Source organism: Hemicordylus capensis, chromosome 5 (genome assembly GCF_027244095.1).
Source record: "Hemicordylus capensis ecotype Gifberg chromosome 5, rHemCap1.1.pri, whole genome shotgun sequence".
Lineage (NCBI taxonomy): Eukaryota > Metazoa > Chordata > Lepidosauria > Squamata > Cordylidae > Hemicordylus > Hemicordylus capensis.
The window spans coordinates 202,407,519-202,421,055 of record NC_069661.1 but is presented as its reverse complement, the minus strand read 5'-3'; the positions used below and the strand labels follow the sequence as shown (position 1 = coordinate 202,421,055).

At 45.2% G+C, this 13,537-nt stretch overlaps 1 protein-coding gene across 6 annotated transcripts in view; it reads left to right on the top strand.

The window, feature by feature from the left end:
• POC1B (POC1 centriolar protein B) overlaps positions 1-13,537 on the top strand; it is a 71,364-nt gene continuing 57,827 nt past the window's right edge. For 2 of the 6 annotated variants that reach the window (XM_053258254.1, XM_053258256.1), the window contains exons 1-2: positions 1-122; positions 8,126-8,210. Coding sequence is in view for 3 of the 6 variants with exons in the window: in XM_053258257.1 (XP_053114232.1) it covers positions 6,015-6,029; positions 8,126-8,210 (100 nt within the window). In the remaining 3 variants the exon portion in view is untranslated. Of the gene's footprint in view, positions 123-5,549; positions 6,030-8,125; positions 8,211-13,537 lie in introns of those variants that run through there. The other 4 variants (XM_053258253.1, XM_053258255.1, XM_053258257.1 and 1 more) reach the window with 3 other exon arrangements.

Here is a 13,537-nt window from a genome sequence, read left to right as displayed (position 1 = left end):
CGGAGGTCTGGTGTAGGCCTCTGTGAATCCTGAACTCGAGTAGGGCCCAAGCCAGCCAGGAAGGAGGAGGCAGCCAGAGAGGCCTCCACTGTTCTCTGCAGCAGAAGACCCCCTGCTGCCAGGTAGTGTGAACTCCTTTTTGTGGTTACCTTCCCCACCCCCACCCCCACCCGGATATATAGGGATCTGCTTGCCATAGGGCTTTGATATGGGGGGGAGGGACTGAGAAGTCTCTGAATATTTATTTTTAAACAGCTTGGAAAATTTGCTGGCTTAAAAAAAACTCTTAAAAGTCCTATAAGTGGCTTGTTTCATGGCAGAAAATTACAAAAACTTCTGGAAGAAACAGTATTATATTTATTTTATTCATTCATTTATAAATGCACTTATGTTCAAGTTGTTTTGCAACCCAGAAGGTCTGAGTGAGAACTGTGAAGCATGTCTTCTGCTTTTATTTTATTTTATTTTTCTTGTGTGTGAACTGCTTCCCAATAACTTGCAGGGACTTCAGGGTAAATCTGGCCAACATGTGAATGCAGCACCTCCATTCCAGAGGAGATGTGTCTTAAAGGGCTTTAAAAGCCTCCTGTGAAAAACCTCCTGGAATCGAACTTGACTGAATTTGTTCAGAATTCTGAGAAAACAAACATAGGCTCACCCTGCATGGTTGAAAGTCTCCTTGGCTAATCTGCAGCGAGGGGCCCATTTTAATCATTCATCTTTCTAGTGTGTTCTAGGCATTAAAAGTAAAACAAATGTATAGTACTCAATGTATATCACTATATATTGTGAGGTGTGCGTGTGTGTATTCAGTGAAATGTATTTCCAGGCAGCATACTTATTTTGGAATATCAGACTTAAATCCTTGGGGGCCTGGGGTGTGCGGAGGCCCTGGACTTTGAGTGGGGGGGCCCCATTTTAAAATCTTGTCTCTGGGCCCACTCCAACCTTGCTACGCCCCTGGTCCCAGGGATCAGTACTGGGACCAGTGCTCTTTAGCTGTTCATAAATGATCTATAAGTCCGGGTGTCCAGCGAACTGGCCAAATTTGCAGATGACATTAAACTATTTAGGGTAGTGAAATCCACAATGGATTGTGAGGAACTCCAAAAAGATCTCTCCAAACTGGGGGACTGGGTGACAAAATAGCAAATGTGGTTCAATGTAAGCAAGGGTAAAGTGATGCACATTGGAGCAAAAAAACCCACCAACTTCACATTTACGCTGATGGGATCTGAGCTGTCAGTGACTGATCAGAAGAGAGATCTTGGGGTTGTTGTGGGCAGCTCATTGCAAGTGTCATCTCAGTGCATGGCAGCTGTGAAAAAAGCTAATTCCATGCTAGGAATCATTAGGAGGGGGACTGAAAATAAAAATGCTAATATTATAATGCCCTTATACAAATCTGTGATGCGGCCACATCTGGAGTACTGCATATAGCTTTGGTCACCGTATCTTAAGAAGGATATTGTAGAACTGGAAAAGGTGCAGAAGAGGGCAACCAAAATGATCAGGGGCCTGGAGTACCTTCCTCATGAGACTAGGCTACAGCATTTGTGGCTCTTTACTTTGGAAAAGAGGCAACTAAGGGGAGACATGATCAAAGTGTGTAAAATTATGCATTGAGTGGAGAGGGTAGACAGAGAAATTTTTCTCCCTCTCTCACAACACTAGAACCAGGGGTCGCCCCATGAAACTGAAGGTTGGGAAATTTAGGACCGACAAGAGGAAGTACTTTTTCCACACAGCACATAATTAATCTATGGAATTCTTTGCCATGGGATGTGGTGATGGCCACCAGCTTGGATGGCTTTAAAAGGGGTTTAGACAGAGTCATGGAGAACAGGTCTATCAATGGCTACTAGTCTGATGGCTGTGGGCCATCTCCAGCCTCAGAGGCACTATGCCTCTCAATAGCAGTTGCAGGGGAGCAACAAAAGGAGAGAGGGCATGCACATACCTCTTTCCTGTGGGCTCCCCAGAGGCATCTGGTGGGCCACTGTGTGAAACAGGATGCTGGACTAGATGAGCCTTGGGCCTGATCCAGCAGGGCTGTTCTTATGTTCTTATATGTCTCAATCAGAACAGAGGTGTCAAACTTGTGATATATGAAGTTAGTCCAATTAACTGTATATAAGTATGCTAGAATATTGTAGGTTTTTTCATTACAATTACAACTGAAGTTTTGAACTTGGAATAAAGAAACAATATTCACAAATGGTGTCTGTGTTTGGGTCTGGGAATTATTGAAGTAAGGCTTCCTAATAATGGACATTCTCTACTAATGTGAACCATCTCTGTAAAGAAAATCTTTTGTATATGACTTTATGGGCAATATATTTTGGAGAAGCCAACCGTTATGACTGCCTGGACATTGCATTGCCTGTTATGCATTCTTACCAACAGACTAATTTTCCTGTTTCTTTGGAAGAAAGATGATGAATTATAAAATTGTGTAGAAATGTTTACAATGGATTGCGAAGGGTACTCTGCTATACCTGATGTAAACTAAAGGCAGTTTTCTCCTAAGATGGGGAAGATTATTTTGAGTTGAATTAAATGTACAGTGTGAGTGGACATGTGGACAAATTTGTTGGTACCCTTACAGCTCATTGAAAAAGTGTTTTATGCCTCCCGAAAAGTGATTAAATGAAAAGCAATTGTCCCATGTATACCTGCATGCCTTTGATATGTCATCGAGTAAAGCAAAGCAAGTGTGAAAAGAGATAAAGTATTGCTTATTCTACAAAGATATTCTAAAGTGGCCTGGACACATTTTTTGGTACCCCTAGAAAAGATCATACATAATTGGATTAGAGTGATTTTTCAAATTAGCGGTTTTCTTTAATTAGTATCACACGTCTCCAATCGTGCAATCAGTCATTCAGCCTAATGAAATGAAGAAAAGTAGTCACTGCTGTTTGGTATCATTGTGTGCCCCACAATGAACGTGGACCAGAGAAAGCAAAGGAGACAGTTGTCTGAGATCAGAAAGAAAATTATAGACAAGCATGTTAAAGGCAAAGGCTATAAGACCATCTACAAGCAGTTTGATGTTCCTGTGACAACAGTTGCAAATATTATTAAGAAGTTCAAGGTCCATGGTACTGTAGCCAACCTCCCTGGACGCGGCCGCAAGAGGAAAATTGACCCCAGAATGGGCAGAAGGATGGTGAGAATGGTAGACAAAAAGCCAAGGACAACTTGCAAAGAGATACAAGCTGAACTCCAAGGTCAAGGTCCATCAGTGTCTGATCGCAACATCCGTCGCTTTTTGAGTGACAGTGGGCTCAATGGAAGAAGACCCAGGAGGACTCCACTGTTGAAAGAAAAACATCAAAAAGCCAGACTGGAATTTGCTAAAATGCTTATTGACAAGCCACAATGTTTCTGGGAGAATGTCCTTTGGACAGATGGGACCAAACTGGAGCTTTTTGGCAAGTCACATCAGCTCTATGTCCACAGATGAAAAAATGAAGCTTTCAAAGAAAAGAACACCATACCTACTGTGAAACATGGAGTAGGCTCGGTTATGTTTTGAGGCTGCTTTGCTGCGTCTGGCAAGGGGTACCTTACATCTGTGCAGGGAACAATGAAATCTCAAGACTATTAAGACATTCTGGAGCAAAACGTACTACCCAGTGTCAGAAAGCTCTGTCTCTTTCACGGGTCATGGATCCTCCAACATAATGATCCAAAACACACAGCTAAAAGCACTCAAGAATGGCTAAGGACAAAACATTGGACTATTCAGAAGTGGCCTTCTATGAGCCCTGATTTGAATCCTATCGAACATGAATCATATCAAACTATGATGGGTGCCAATTACTTTTGTCAGTTTCAAGTTACTTCAGAGACAATTGTTGGTTCTTCTTTTTTCGTGGAGGGGTACCGACACATTTGTCCACGTGTGTACTTTAGAGCAATTATGTCTACTGCCCTGGTGAGTTTGCTGTTCCAATTCTCCACCAGGGTACCAACAGGATCACTTGCAAAACCAAGACAAAATCCTTCCGAGGCTTCTTGGAATCCTATTGGATCCAATAACCTCAGGTGAGCCATTCTAACAGGGCCTTCACCTCTTTGGAGGTGGGATATTGTGGTTCTAATTCCAGCCTTACAGTCTAACATCTGTCTATGACAATGGGGAAATAACTGGAGTCCTCACACATGGGACACTACCCTGATAAGAATAAAAGATCAGATCAAACATGTGACCAGCAGTGTGTGTCAGTCCTGAGTGCGCTTGGGATAGGCCCATTGTTGCCATGGCTGCTATTAACTCATGAGCTTCCCCACACAAATTTGTCCCAAAGTGAACACTGAAGTCCCCTACCACACCAAGCCTGAGCCTAAGTCCGTCAGCTCATTTAGGAACTCTGTTGGGCAGTGGGGTGATTGGTGCACCAACAGAAGTCCCAGTCTATCCCTGGTTCCAAAACTTAAGTACATGCATTTGATATGGTCAGATACTTTGACAGGGATCCTGGTAAGGGAGATCTTATTCTTACAGACTACACTCACTCCACTTCCCCCTCCCGCTACAACCCCTTCACCTGCTCCTCAACAGAGTATCCTGGAGGAAGAAGCTGAGACCAGCCTGGGCCACCAGGTGCTGGAGTGTTACAACTCTCACACCAACCCAATAAAGCCACTTTAAACATTCAGTAGACTATAGTGTCTGTGCTTTTTCTTGGCCAATACCATTCAGAAAGTGGGCACATACCTTTGTTTTAAACAAATATACACTCTTATTATTAGATGGAGTGCTATTTCTCTTTGGTGTTAGAATACCATAGATGGAGGAAGGTAAATCTGGTATATATGGTATAGCCTTAAGTATTTTAATTTTCTGCATGATGGGAGTATTTTCCTGAGAGAGCATAAAGAAAATACAGGAAGCAGTGCTGTAAAAATGAAGCTTTATCCTTTGGTTATGTGGCTTGTACAAACATCCAGCTGCCTCCTGCTCTGGTAGATGGTAATTTAAATAGCTAACAGTAAAAAGTGAGACATCCTGTAGAGTAGGGATGTGCAGGACGTTCCAAGCTCGGAATGGGACATTTTTAATATTCTGAGCTCGGAACAAGATACCCTTCAAATGGAGGGCCTGTTTCGAGCTTGGAACAGCCCATTTCGAGTCAGAACGTTCTGAGCATTCCCATCACCATTTTGGACTCCAAAATAGCACTCTTCTGGCCTCTGCGCGTGTGCAGCACCCATTTGTGTGGTCAGCACCATCACACAAGTGGCTGCCACATGTGCAGAGGGGCCATAAGAGGACCATTTTGGACTCCAAAATGGCACTCGGGCCGTTTTGAGTGTTCCAAGCTCATTCTGCGTTCGTCCCTTTGGAACCACCGGCTCGACCGGTTGTTCCGATGGAACGTTCCAAGCATTTACGTTGTGTTCGGCTATGGAACGCAAATAGTGTCTAGAAAACAGAGGCGGGGTTAGATGGTTAGGGGGGGCTTTCCATTGTTTTTCAACCCATTACCCATAGCCTACTCTCTTTCAAACCCCTTTTGATTGGGAACCCCCCCCCCACGCCCACTGCTCTACCTCCACCCTCTCTCTTATTAAAAAAAGGTAAAGAGAGAATGACGTTATTGTTTCCTCCCGCCCCCCTGGCGGAAGCCCGTTTTTCTACTCCCACAACCGTAGACGGAACATCCGGGACGCGCGCTGTAACTAGGCAACCGCTCCAAGCTTCCCTTTAGCGGTCTCTTTAAAGGCTAGTCGAACGCCTATGCCATGGATGCCCGCTCTCGACTTTGAACGTGGGCCCAGTCGACTCCCCTCCGTCCTCCTTGCACCCTATGACAAGCCCCTCCTTTGCTCTCCCGTCTGGGAGGCGAGCTTTGAGTTTGCCGCCGTTCGACGGAAATTCGTTCCAACCCCGCCCAGGAGTCGTGCTCGGGGCTCGGCTCATGTGATCTGGAGCGCGCGGGTTTTGACGGACTACCGCCGGCGTAAAAAGGGGAACCCGCCGCTGCCGCGCCGAAGAGAGTTTGATGGCGTCAGCGCTGGTAGGAGCAGGGCGCATTTCATCTTGAGAGGAGGGGAGATGGTGACTGTGTGTCTGGGCTGCGAGGGGCAGGCGCTGCCTGGTCTCTCCTCCCATGCTGGCTGTCATTCCTCTTTGTGTTCCTTCTCATGTGTCTGTCCTGGCAGGGGCTGTAGTGCTGTGTATGCGTTTAGCCGAGAGCCACAATAAGCACAGTGAGGCTTATTCCTGAGTCAACACACAGATATGATTGGTTTGCAAATGGTCAATTGAGAAGCTGCTTGGTAGAGCCTTGTTGGGTAGGGACCTACATCTACTTTAGCTAGATGGGTGCATCGGTGGTGTCTACTCTTTCCTTGAGAAATAAGATTGAGCTATACTGAAAAGAACTGCGACTGCTACTAATTATTATTATTGTCCTGCTCTTTCTTCAAGAAGCTCCTAGGAAGCTGCCTTATACCGAGTCAGACTGTCCATTTAGCTCAGTATTATCTACCCAGACTGGCAGCAGTTTCTCAATGGTTGCAGGCAGGAGTCTCTTGCAGCCCTATCTTGGAGATGCCAGGGAGGGAACTTGGAATGTTCTGCATGCAACCATGCAGGTGCTCTACCACAGAGCTATGACCCGGTCCCCTAAGGGCATGAGACAGGTGCTCTTCTCAGAGTGGCCCCATCCCCTTTCTTACAGTGTTCACACATGTAGTCTCCCATTCAAATGCAAACCAGGACAGACCCTGCTTAATGAAAGGGACAATTTGTGTTTGCTGCCAGAAGACCAGCTCTTCTCCCTTGCTGCTCAAGGCAGCTCAATGTATTGTATGCAGCTCAAGGCAGCATACAACACATTCCCCACCCTACATGATTTTTGTGTTCACAACATCCCTATGAGGTAGGTTGTGTTGAGAACTGACCCAAGATTACTGGCTGACCCAAGATTACCCAGGGAGCGTCATGGCTGAGTAGTAAATTGAACCAGGGTCTCCCTGCTCCTAATTTGATAATCTAATTGTGATACCTCATCAGCTCATGATGATGCTGCATGTTTCCTGGAATGAATTCGTTTTTCCAAGCAATGGCAGGGACCCATTAGAATAGGTTGTGATGCTATACTGCTATATGGGCCTTGGTTCAATCTGTAATATTACATTGCTTTTCTAAATGGCCACAGAAATGTGTTGGAATAAGTTGAGGACTGCATAATATCAGTAGCTCCGCATATGTTTTGCTTCTCTCGTCTTTCTAATAAGTCTTACTCTTGTCTGCTGAATTGCCTAGTGTATTAAGAAATAAAATCTTGATCGGCAAATGATTTAGAAACAAAACCTAACTGAGGAATCACATCTAGTTGATGAATCCCATCTTATCTTAAGCATATTTGTATATTTTCTGTCTCATTTGCATTGTCTGTGGTTAAGTGTATCATCCTGATAAGCAAAGGTCACTGTTTTGCACCCCACTGTTCAACCTACATTGGAAGGCTTGTTGTAGTAGTGTGTAAAATCAGGATTTGTGTTCATAACAAATGATTCAGGCAGTTTATATGTACAATGTAATATGTCATGAAAAAGAAAATGCTTGGCCATAACTTAAAATCAGTGGTTGCCAACCTTTTTGGCATGGTTGTCATAAGCTGGATTCAAAGTATTAGATAGTGCTGCTTTAGGGCACATTTAGGCTATTTGCCTCTTAGGCCTCAGGATGGGTTTGACTTTACTGAGCTAGAAAGAAGCAGAAGTGTAGCACTGTAAAGGCAGGCAGGCTTATAGGCCTCGCTGTGCCATAGTCAAGCCCATGGGCCTTTTTAATCATAACGGAATATGCCATAGACTTCCACTGCCTAATTTATAGTCTTAACTTAGATACTGCATCTCAAAGGATTTGTGGGTCAAGCTGTGTTACCCCAGTCTTGTAAAATGAATATTGCAAAGGCCTTCACAGATAGTAATTCACAAATCCAGTTGTAACAAAGGGTCTTGTAGCACCTTAAAGACTAATAAATTTGCTGCAGCTTTTTATTGATTATTGCAGTAGTTCATTTATTGCTGCATCAGATAAAATGACTGTTTAAAATAAATATTAAAAACCACAGAAATGCTTCTTTATGCTCTTCTTTGTTAGGAGGATCCCATCTTGCTACGTCATTTTAAAGGCCACAGAGATGCAGTCACCTGTGTTGCCTTCAGTCCAACTACTAGAATACTTGGTAAGTTTGTTGTTGCAGTGTGTATGAACAAATCATATGTAGATTATTTTATTGGTATCACCACAGACAAAAAGGCAACCTCAAAACTCTTCTCTAAAGTTTTGTTCTGAGGGGTTGCTGATACCCAGGCAGGAGAATTCAGGGATGCTGCACAAGATGACTTTGAGAGTAGAGGATGTGTTGGCATATTCAATGACAAAGTGAAGTTGGTTCCTCAACAAGAACACTTTTCTGTGGGATAATTTGCAGTCCATTATTCTATGCTAGTGAAGTAGGTATTGGGGAAAGTCTAGTGTGGCTTCTCTACTATTATTAGGTCCAATTTGCTTTCTGCACAGTTTGAGATTAAAATTTCCAGCAGTAACTGCTTACTAATCAAAGAACAGAACAGCAATGTCCAGGTTCCAGCTAGACAATATTGATGAAGCTGCTTGGCCAGTATGATGTGCAGAATGTTCTCTGCACTGCAGGAGATGTTGTGGGTGAGACAGATGGGGGGACTTGTGTGAGGGAGGGCATGTTATGCTACTTTTGTGTATAATGGCTAAGGGGAGTGACCCTGGTCTGAAGGTATGCAAGAGAGCAAACTTAATGAAGGTAAACAGTTCTGGGTCTGGACAGTGCCTGTATAGGAGACTGTCTGGGTTCCAGCATGGAAGAAAGGTCGAATATAAATGTAATAAGTATACATAATGCATGGGTGGTATTACAAATGCATCCCATAATTATTAGGAACAGAATTGCTGTGTTTCCCTTAGAGAGATGCTTAGGAGATGCAGGAAATAAGAAACCTTTTGCCATCACTTAAAGTAATCCAGAATACAGGGCAGATCAGCTGTTCTCAGTCTCTAGGAATGATAGTAGATAGTCACTATAGTAGATAGTCACTACAGATAGGGGAATGGCTCGTACTACTAAATCAAATGCTCCTAAACTAGAATTATCATTGATAGTAATTGACATCCTCAAATCAACTATTTTAAAATGACAGAAACTGGAATGACTGGGTCAAGAATGGAAATAATAATAGAGTACTTTCTGCAATATGGTGCAACAGAACGGCAGGCCCTGCGGTAGAACGGCAGGCCCTGCGGTAGAGTGTCAACTGCTGAAAAGAATGACCACCAGTCAGTCCCCTAGAATATGTAAGTGGGATGGTGGTGGAACAATGGCACGTCTGTTCCACTGTCATTCCACTCCAGTCCAAATAGCACATTTTCATTGCCATGTTACTGTCATCTTCTCATCCCCTGTGTCACTAGAACTTGTTATATTCCATATTAATCAGGATTATTAATTATTCAGTGGTTCCGGTCTTGTCCTTCCAGATGCAGATTAGGATCTCCACTTTAGCCGCCAGCATACATTGAAGTAAGACTGGCTTTGACAGAGTGAGGCAGACTGCCTCAGACAACAAATTTCTAGATACCATCAAAGGGCAGCAGATGGTCATTTATTGTATTATTTATATTTTGGGACCATAAGGCATGCATTCGGTTTTTCTGCTCCAGGCATCCAGCATCTCTGCACTGAAAGGATGAGGGTGGGAAAAACACCTTAAATATCCTTGATTGTGAGCAGAGCCATTGTCAGAGGTCAGCATCGTTGGGCAACTGCGCGCGGGGGGGGGGGCACACCGCCAATCCCCAAGATCACTTCTGTGCCCATAGCCTTCCATCCGATCCCCACTCTTCTCTGTCATCCCATCCAAAAACATGGGAGAGGCCAGATTTGCGAGAGTCCCTTAGTGGTGGCTGTAGCCAGCCCTGATACTGTAGGCGTGGGTGTGTTCCTCCAGTTCCTGATGCACCTCAAGTGTGTGGATTTTGTTTTTCTTTAATTAAAGTAGATCAATTACAATCTATGAGCAAGTGGTAAAAGCAATCAAATGTTAATGTGGGGATGAAGGCAGAAAAATCAAGTTGTAACTGAGTTTGGAAAAACTAGTGGCAAGTGGAGGATATTCACCTCGCTGATATTAAAAAGAGCACAAAGAATGAGAAATTTAGCTCATTATTTCAACCAAAAGCATCTAAACTCTGAGCTGATGTTAGAGGCTCTCTGTTAATATTTGCAAGTTTTGATGGCATCTATTTATGATCTCTGCCTTATCACTGTTTACATAGTATCTTGCACGCTGTTCTCTTAAAATCTATTAATGTGTCAAAGGATGAGGGAAGTAGTTCACAGTGGCTCTTAATGCAAGCAAAATGTACAAGGATAGAATTCAGCTTTGCTTGAAATCTAAAGCTGTTACTTTGGTTTGAAAGTGTAACATACCTTTAGCTAGCAATCTAAGGTGTTGTAATATTTCCTGATACATTCCTCTCAGTAGCCATGTGGCAAATCTAAGTTTGTTGCAGTAGAAAGCAGCAATTAACTGTTGCATTCCAAATTTAACATTTGAACAGGGATACAGGGTCTTGCAGTTTGCAGCAAATGTGGATGGTGCTGAAGTCTTCAGTCACTTTATTTGGGTACTTTACAGATCTCATTTTCAAAGATGACATGGCCACATAATCTAATCTGGGAGAGGTTGTGGGAGAAAAATATTTTATTTTTATTTTTATTATATTCATTTGTTGTAAAATGTATACCCCAACTTTTATTAAGAAAATCCCAAGGCGGCTCATAATAAAATTTAAAAACAAGGTTATAAAAAAGACACATTAAAACATTGAGCTAAAAAAATATAAAAACAAAGTACAAAATACAAGCAGCAGCAGAGACAACCATATAAAAGCCTGGGTAAAGAGCCACGATTTGACATGCTTTCTAAAAACTGTGACGGAGACCGAGGAGCGGATACCCACCGGGAGAGCATTCCATAGTCTGGGGGCAGCAACAGAGAAGGCCCTGTCCCGAGTGCACAACAACCTAGCCTCCCTCATTGTCGGCACCCAGAGCAGAGCCCCCTCAGATGACCTCGTCAAGTGGGCAGCAACCCTTGGGAGCAGGCGGTCCCTGCTTAAATCCCGGGCCCAAACCATTAAGGGCTTTAAAGGTCAAAACCAGCACCTTGAATTGGACCCAGAAACAAACTGGCAGCCAGTGCAGCTCTTTCAGAATGGGTGTGATGTGCTCCCACCGGGCAGCTCCAGATAAAACCCTAGCTGCCGCATTTTGCACTAGCTGCAGTTTCCGAATATTCTTCAAGGGCAGCCCCATGTAGAGCGCATTACAGTAATCCAGCTGTGACGTGACTAAGGCATGGGTAACCGTGGCCAGGTCTGCCTTCTCGAGAAAGGGTGCAGCTGGCGCACTAGCCAAAGCTGCGAAAAGGCACCCCTGGCCACCACCTCCACTTGAGCTTCCAAAAGCAGAGTGGGGTCCAGTAGTACCCCCAAGATGCATACTTGCTCTTTCAAGGGGAGTGCAACCCCATCCAAAACTGGTAAAATCTCCTTATCCCGATTGGCTGTCCTACTGACCAACATTACCTCCATCTTGTCCGGATTCAATTTCAGTTTATTAGCCCACATCCAACTCATCATGGCCTCCAGCCCCCGATTCAGGACATCCACCGCCTCCCTAGGATCAGGTGACAAGGAAAGATAGAGCTGAGTGTCATCCGCATATTGACAACTCAGTCCAAGTCCCAGGATGATCTCTCCCAGTGGTTTCATGTAGATGTTAAAGAGCATGGGGGACAAGACCGAACCCTGCGGGACCCCACAGGCCATTGGCCACAGAGCCAAGCAGTAGTTCCCCAGCACCACCTTCTGGACCCCCCCCCCCCCAGGAAAAGACCAGAACCACTGCAATGCAGTACCTCCGATTCCCATACTCAAGAGGAGGCCCAGAAGGATACCACTGAGAGTCCAGCAGGAAGGATGCCGCCAAGAGGTCCTGCAGAACCAACAGTGATGCACTCCCCCTGTCTAGTTCCTGGCGTAGGTCATCCACTAGAGTGACCAAGGCAGTCTCAGTTCCATATCCAGGGCGGAAGCCAGATTGAAAAGGGTCCAGATAATCCATATCATCCAAGACCCTCTGCAGCTGGGACGCCACCACACGCTCTATCACCTTGCCCTAAAAGGGCAGGTTAGAGACCGGTCTATAGTTGTCCGGGTTGGAGGGATCAAAGGAAGGTTTTTTTAATAATGGTCTTACCACCGCCTCCTTGAGGCACGATGGCATCCTGCCCTTCCTTAATCCTCATTAATAATCACCTCCAACCATCTACCTGTATCTTCCCTGGCAGCTTTTTATTAGCCATGAAGGACAAGGGTCAAGAGCATACGATGTTGCCCGCACACTGCCCAGGATCTTGTCCACATCCTCAGGCCAAACCAACCGAAAAGAATCCAACACAATGGGACCAGATGGGACCAGAGGCACGTCTGCCGGAACTGCCAAAACTCTGGAGTCCAAATTGGCACGGATGTGAGCAACTTTATCAGCAAAGTGACACGCAAACTGATCACAGCGGGCTGTAGATGATTCCTCCCCCATTACCTGGGGGGCTGTGTACAGCAATGTCTTTGCTACACAGAACAGCTCCGCCATCCTGCACTGAGCAGATGCAATAGAGGCGGAGAAAACACATTTCTTTGCTGCCCCCATTGCCACAGAGTAGTCCCTAAAATGGACTCTAGCCCATGTTTGATCATATTCGTCACGAGACTTCCTCCAGCGTCGTTCCAGCCGTCGCCCAAGTTGTTTCATCGCCCTAAGCTCCGAGGAAAACCAAGGAGCAGATCGGGCTCCACCAAGCTGGAGAGGGCATTTAGGAGCAACCATGTCAACAGCCCGGGCCATCTCTTCATTCCAGAGATCAACCAGGGCCTCGACAGGGTCACTAGCTCTGGACACTGGAACTCCCCGAGGGCTGTCTGGAATCCAAGCGGATCCATAAGCCTTCAAGGGTTGACCATCCTAATCAGTCCACCACCCCTGCAGAGGGCAGACGGAGCAGTCACTAAACCCCACCAGATGATGATCTGTCCATGACAAGGGTGTTGTCTCAAATTCCCCCACCTCCAGATCATTTATTCCCCGGTCAGCAAAAACCAGATCCGAGTATGTCCTGCCATGTGGGTAGGGTCTGATACCAACTGAGACGGGCCCATGGTTGCAATAGAGGCCATGAAATCCTGAGCCGCACCTACAAGGGGGGCCTCAGCATGGACATTGAACTCCCCCAAAACAATACGCTTGGGGGAACTGAACGCCACCTCCAAGACCACCCCTGCCAGCTCAGGTAGAGAGACTGAAGTGCAGTGGGGTGGTACAGAATCCAGCAGAATCCCCAGCCTCTCTCGGAGGCCCACCCTCAAGGACAAACACTCGAAATTCTGAGATTGCCTGACCGGGCACCTGGAAAT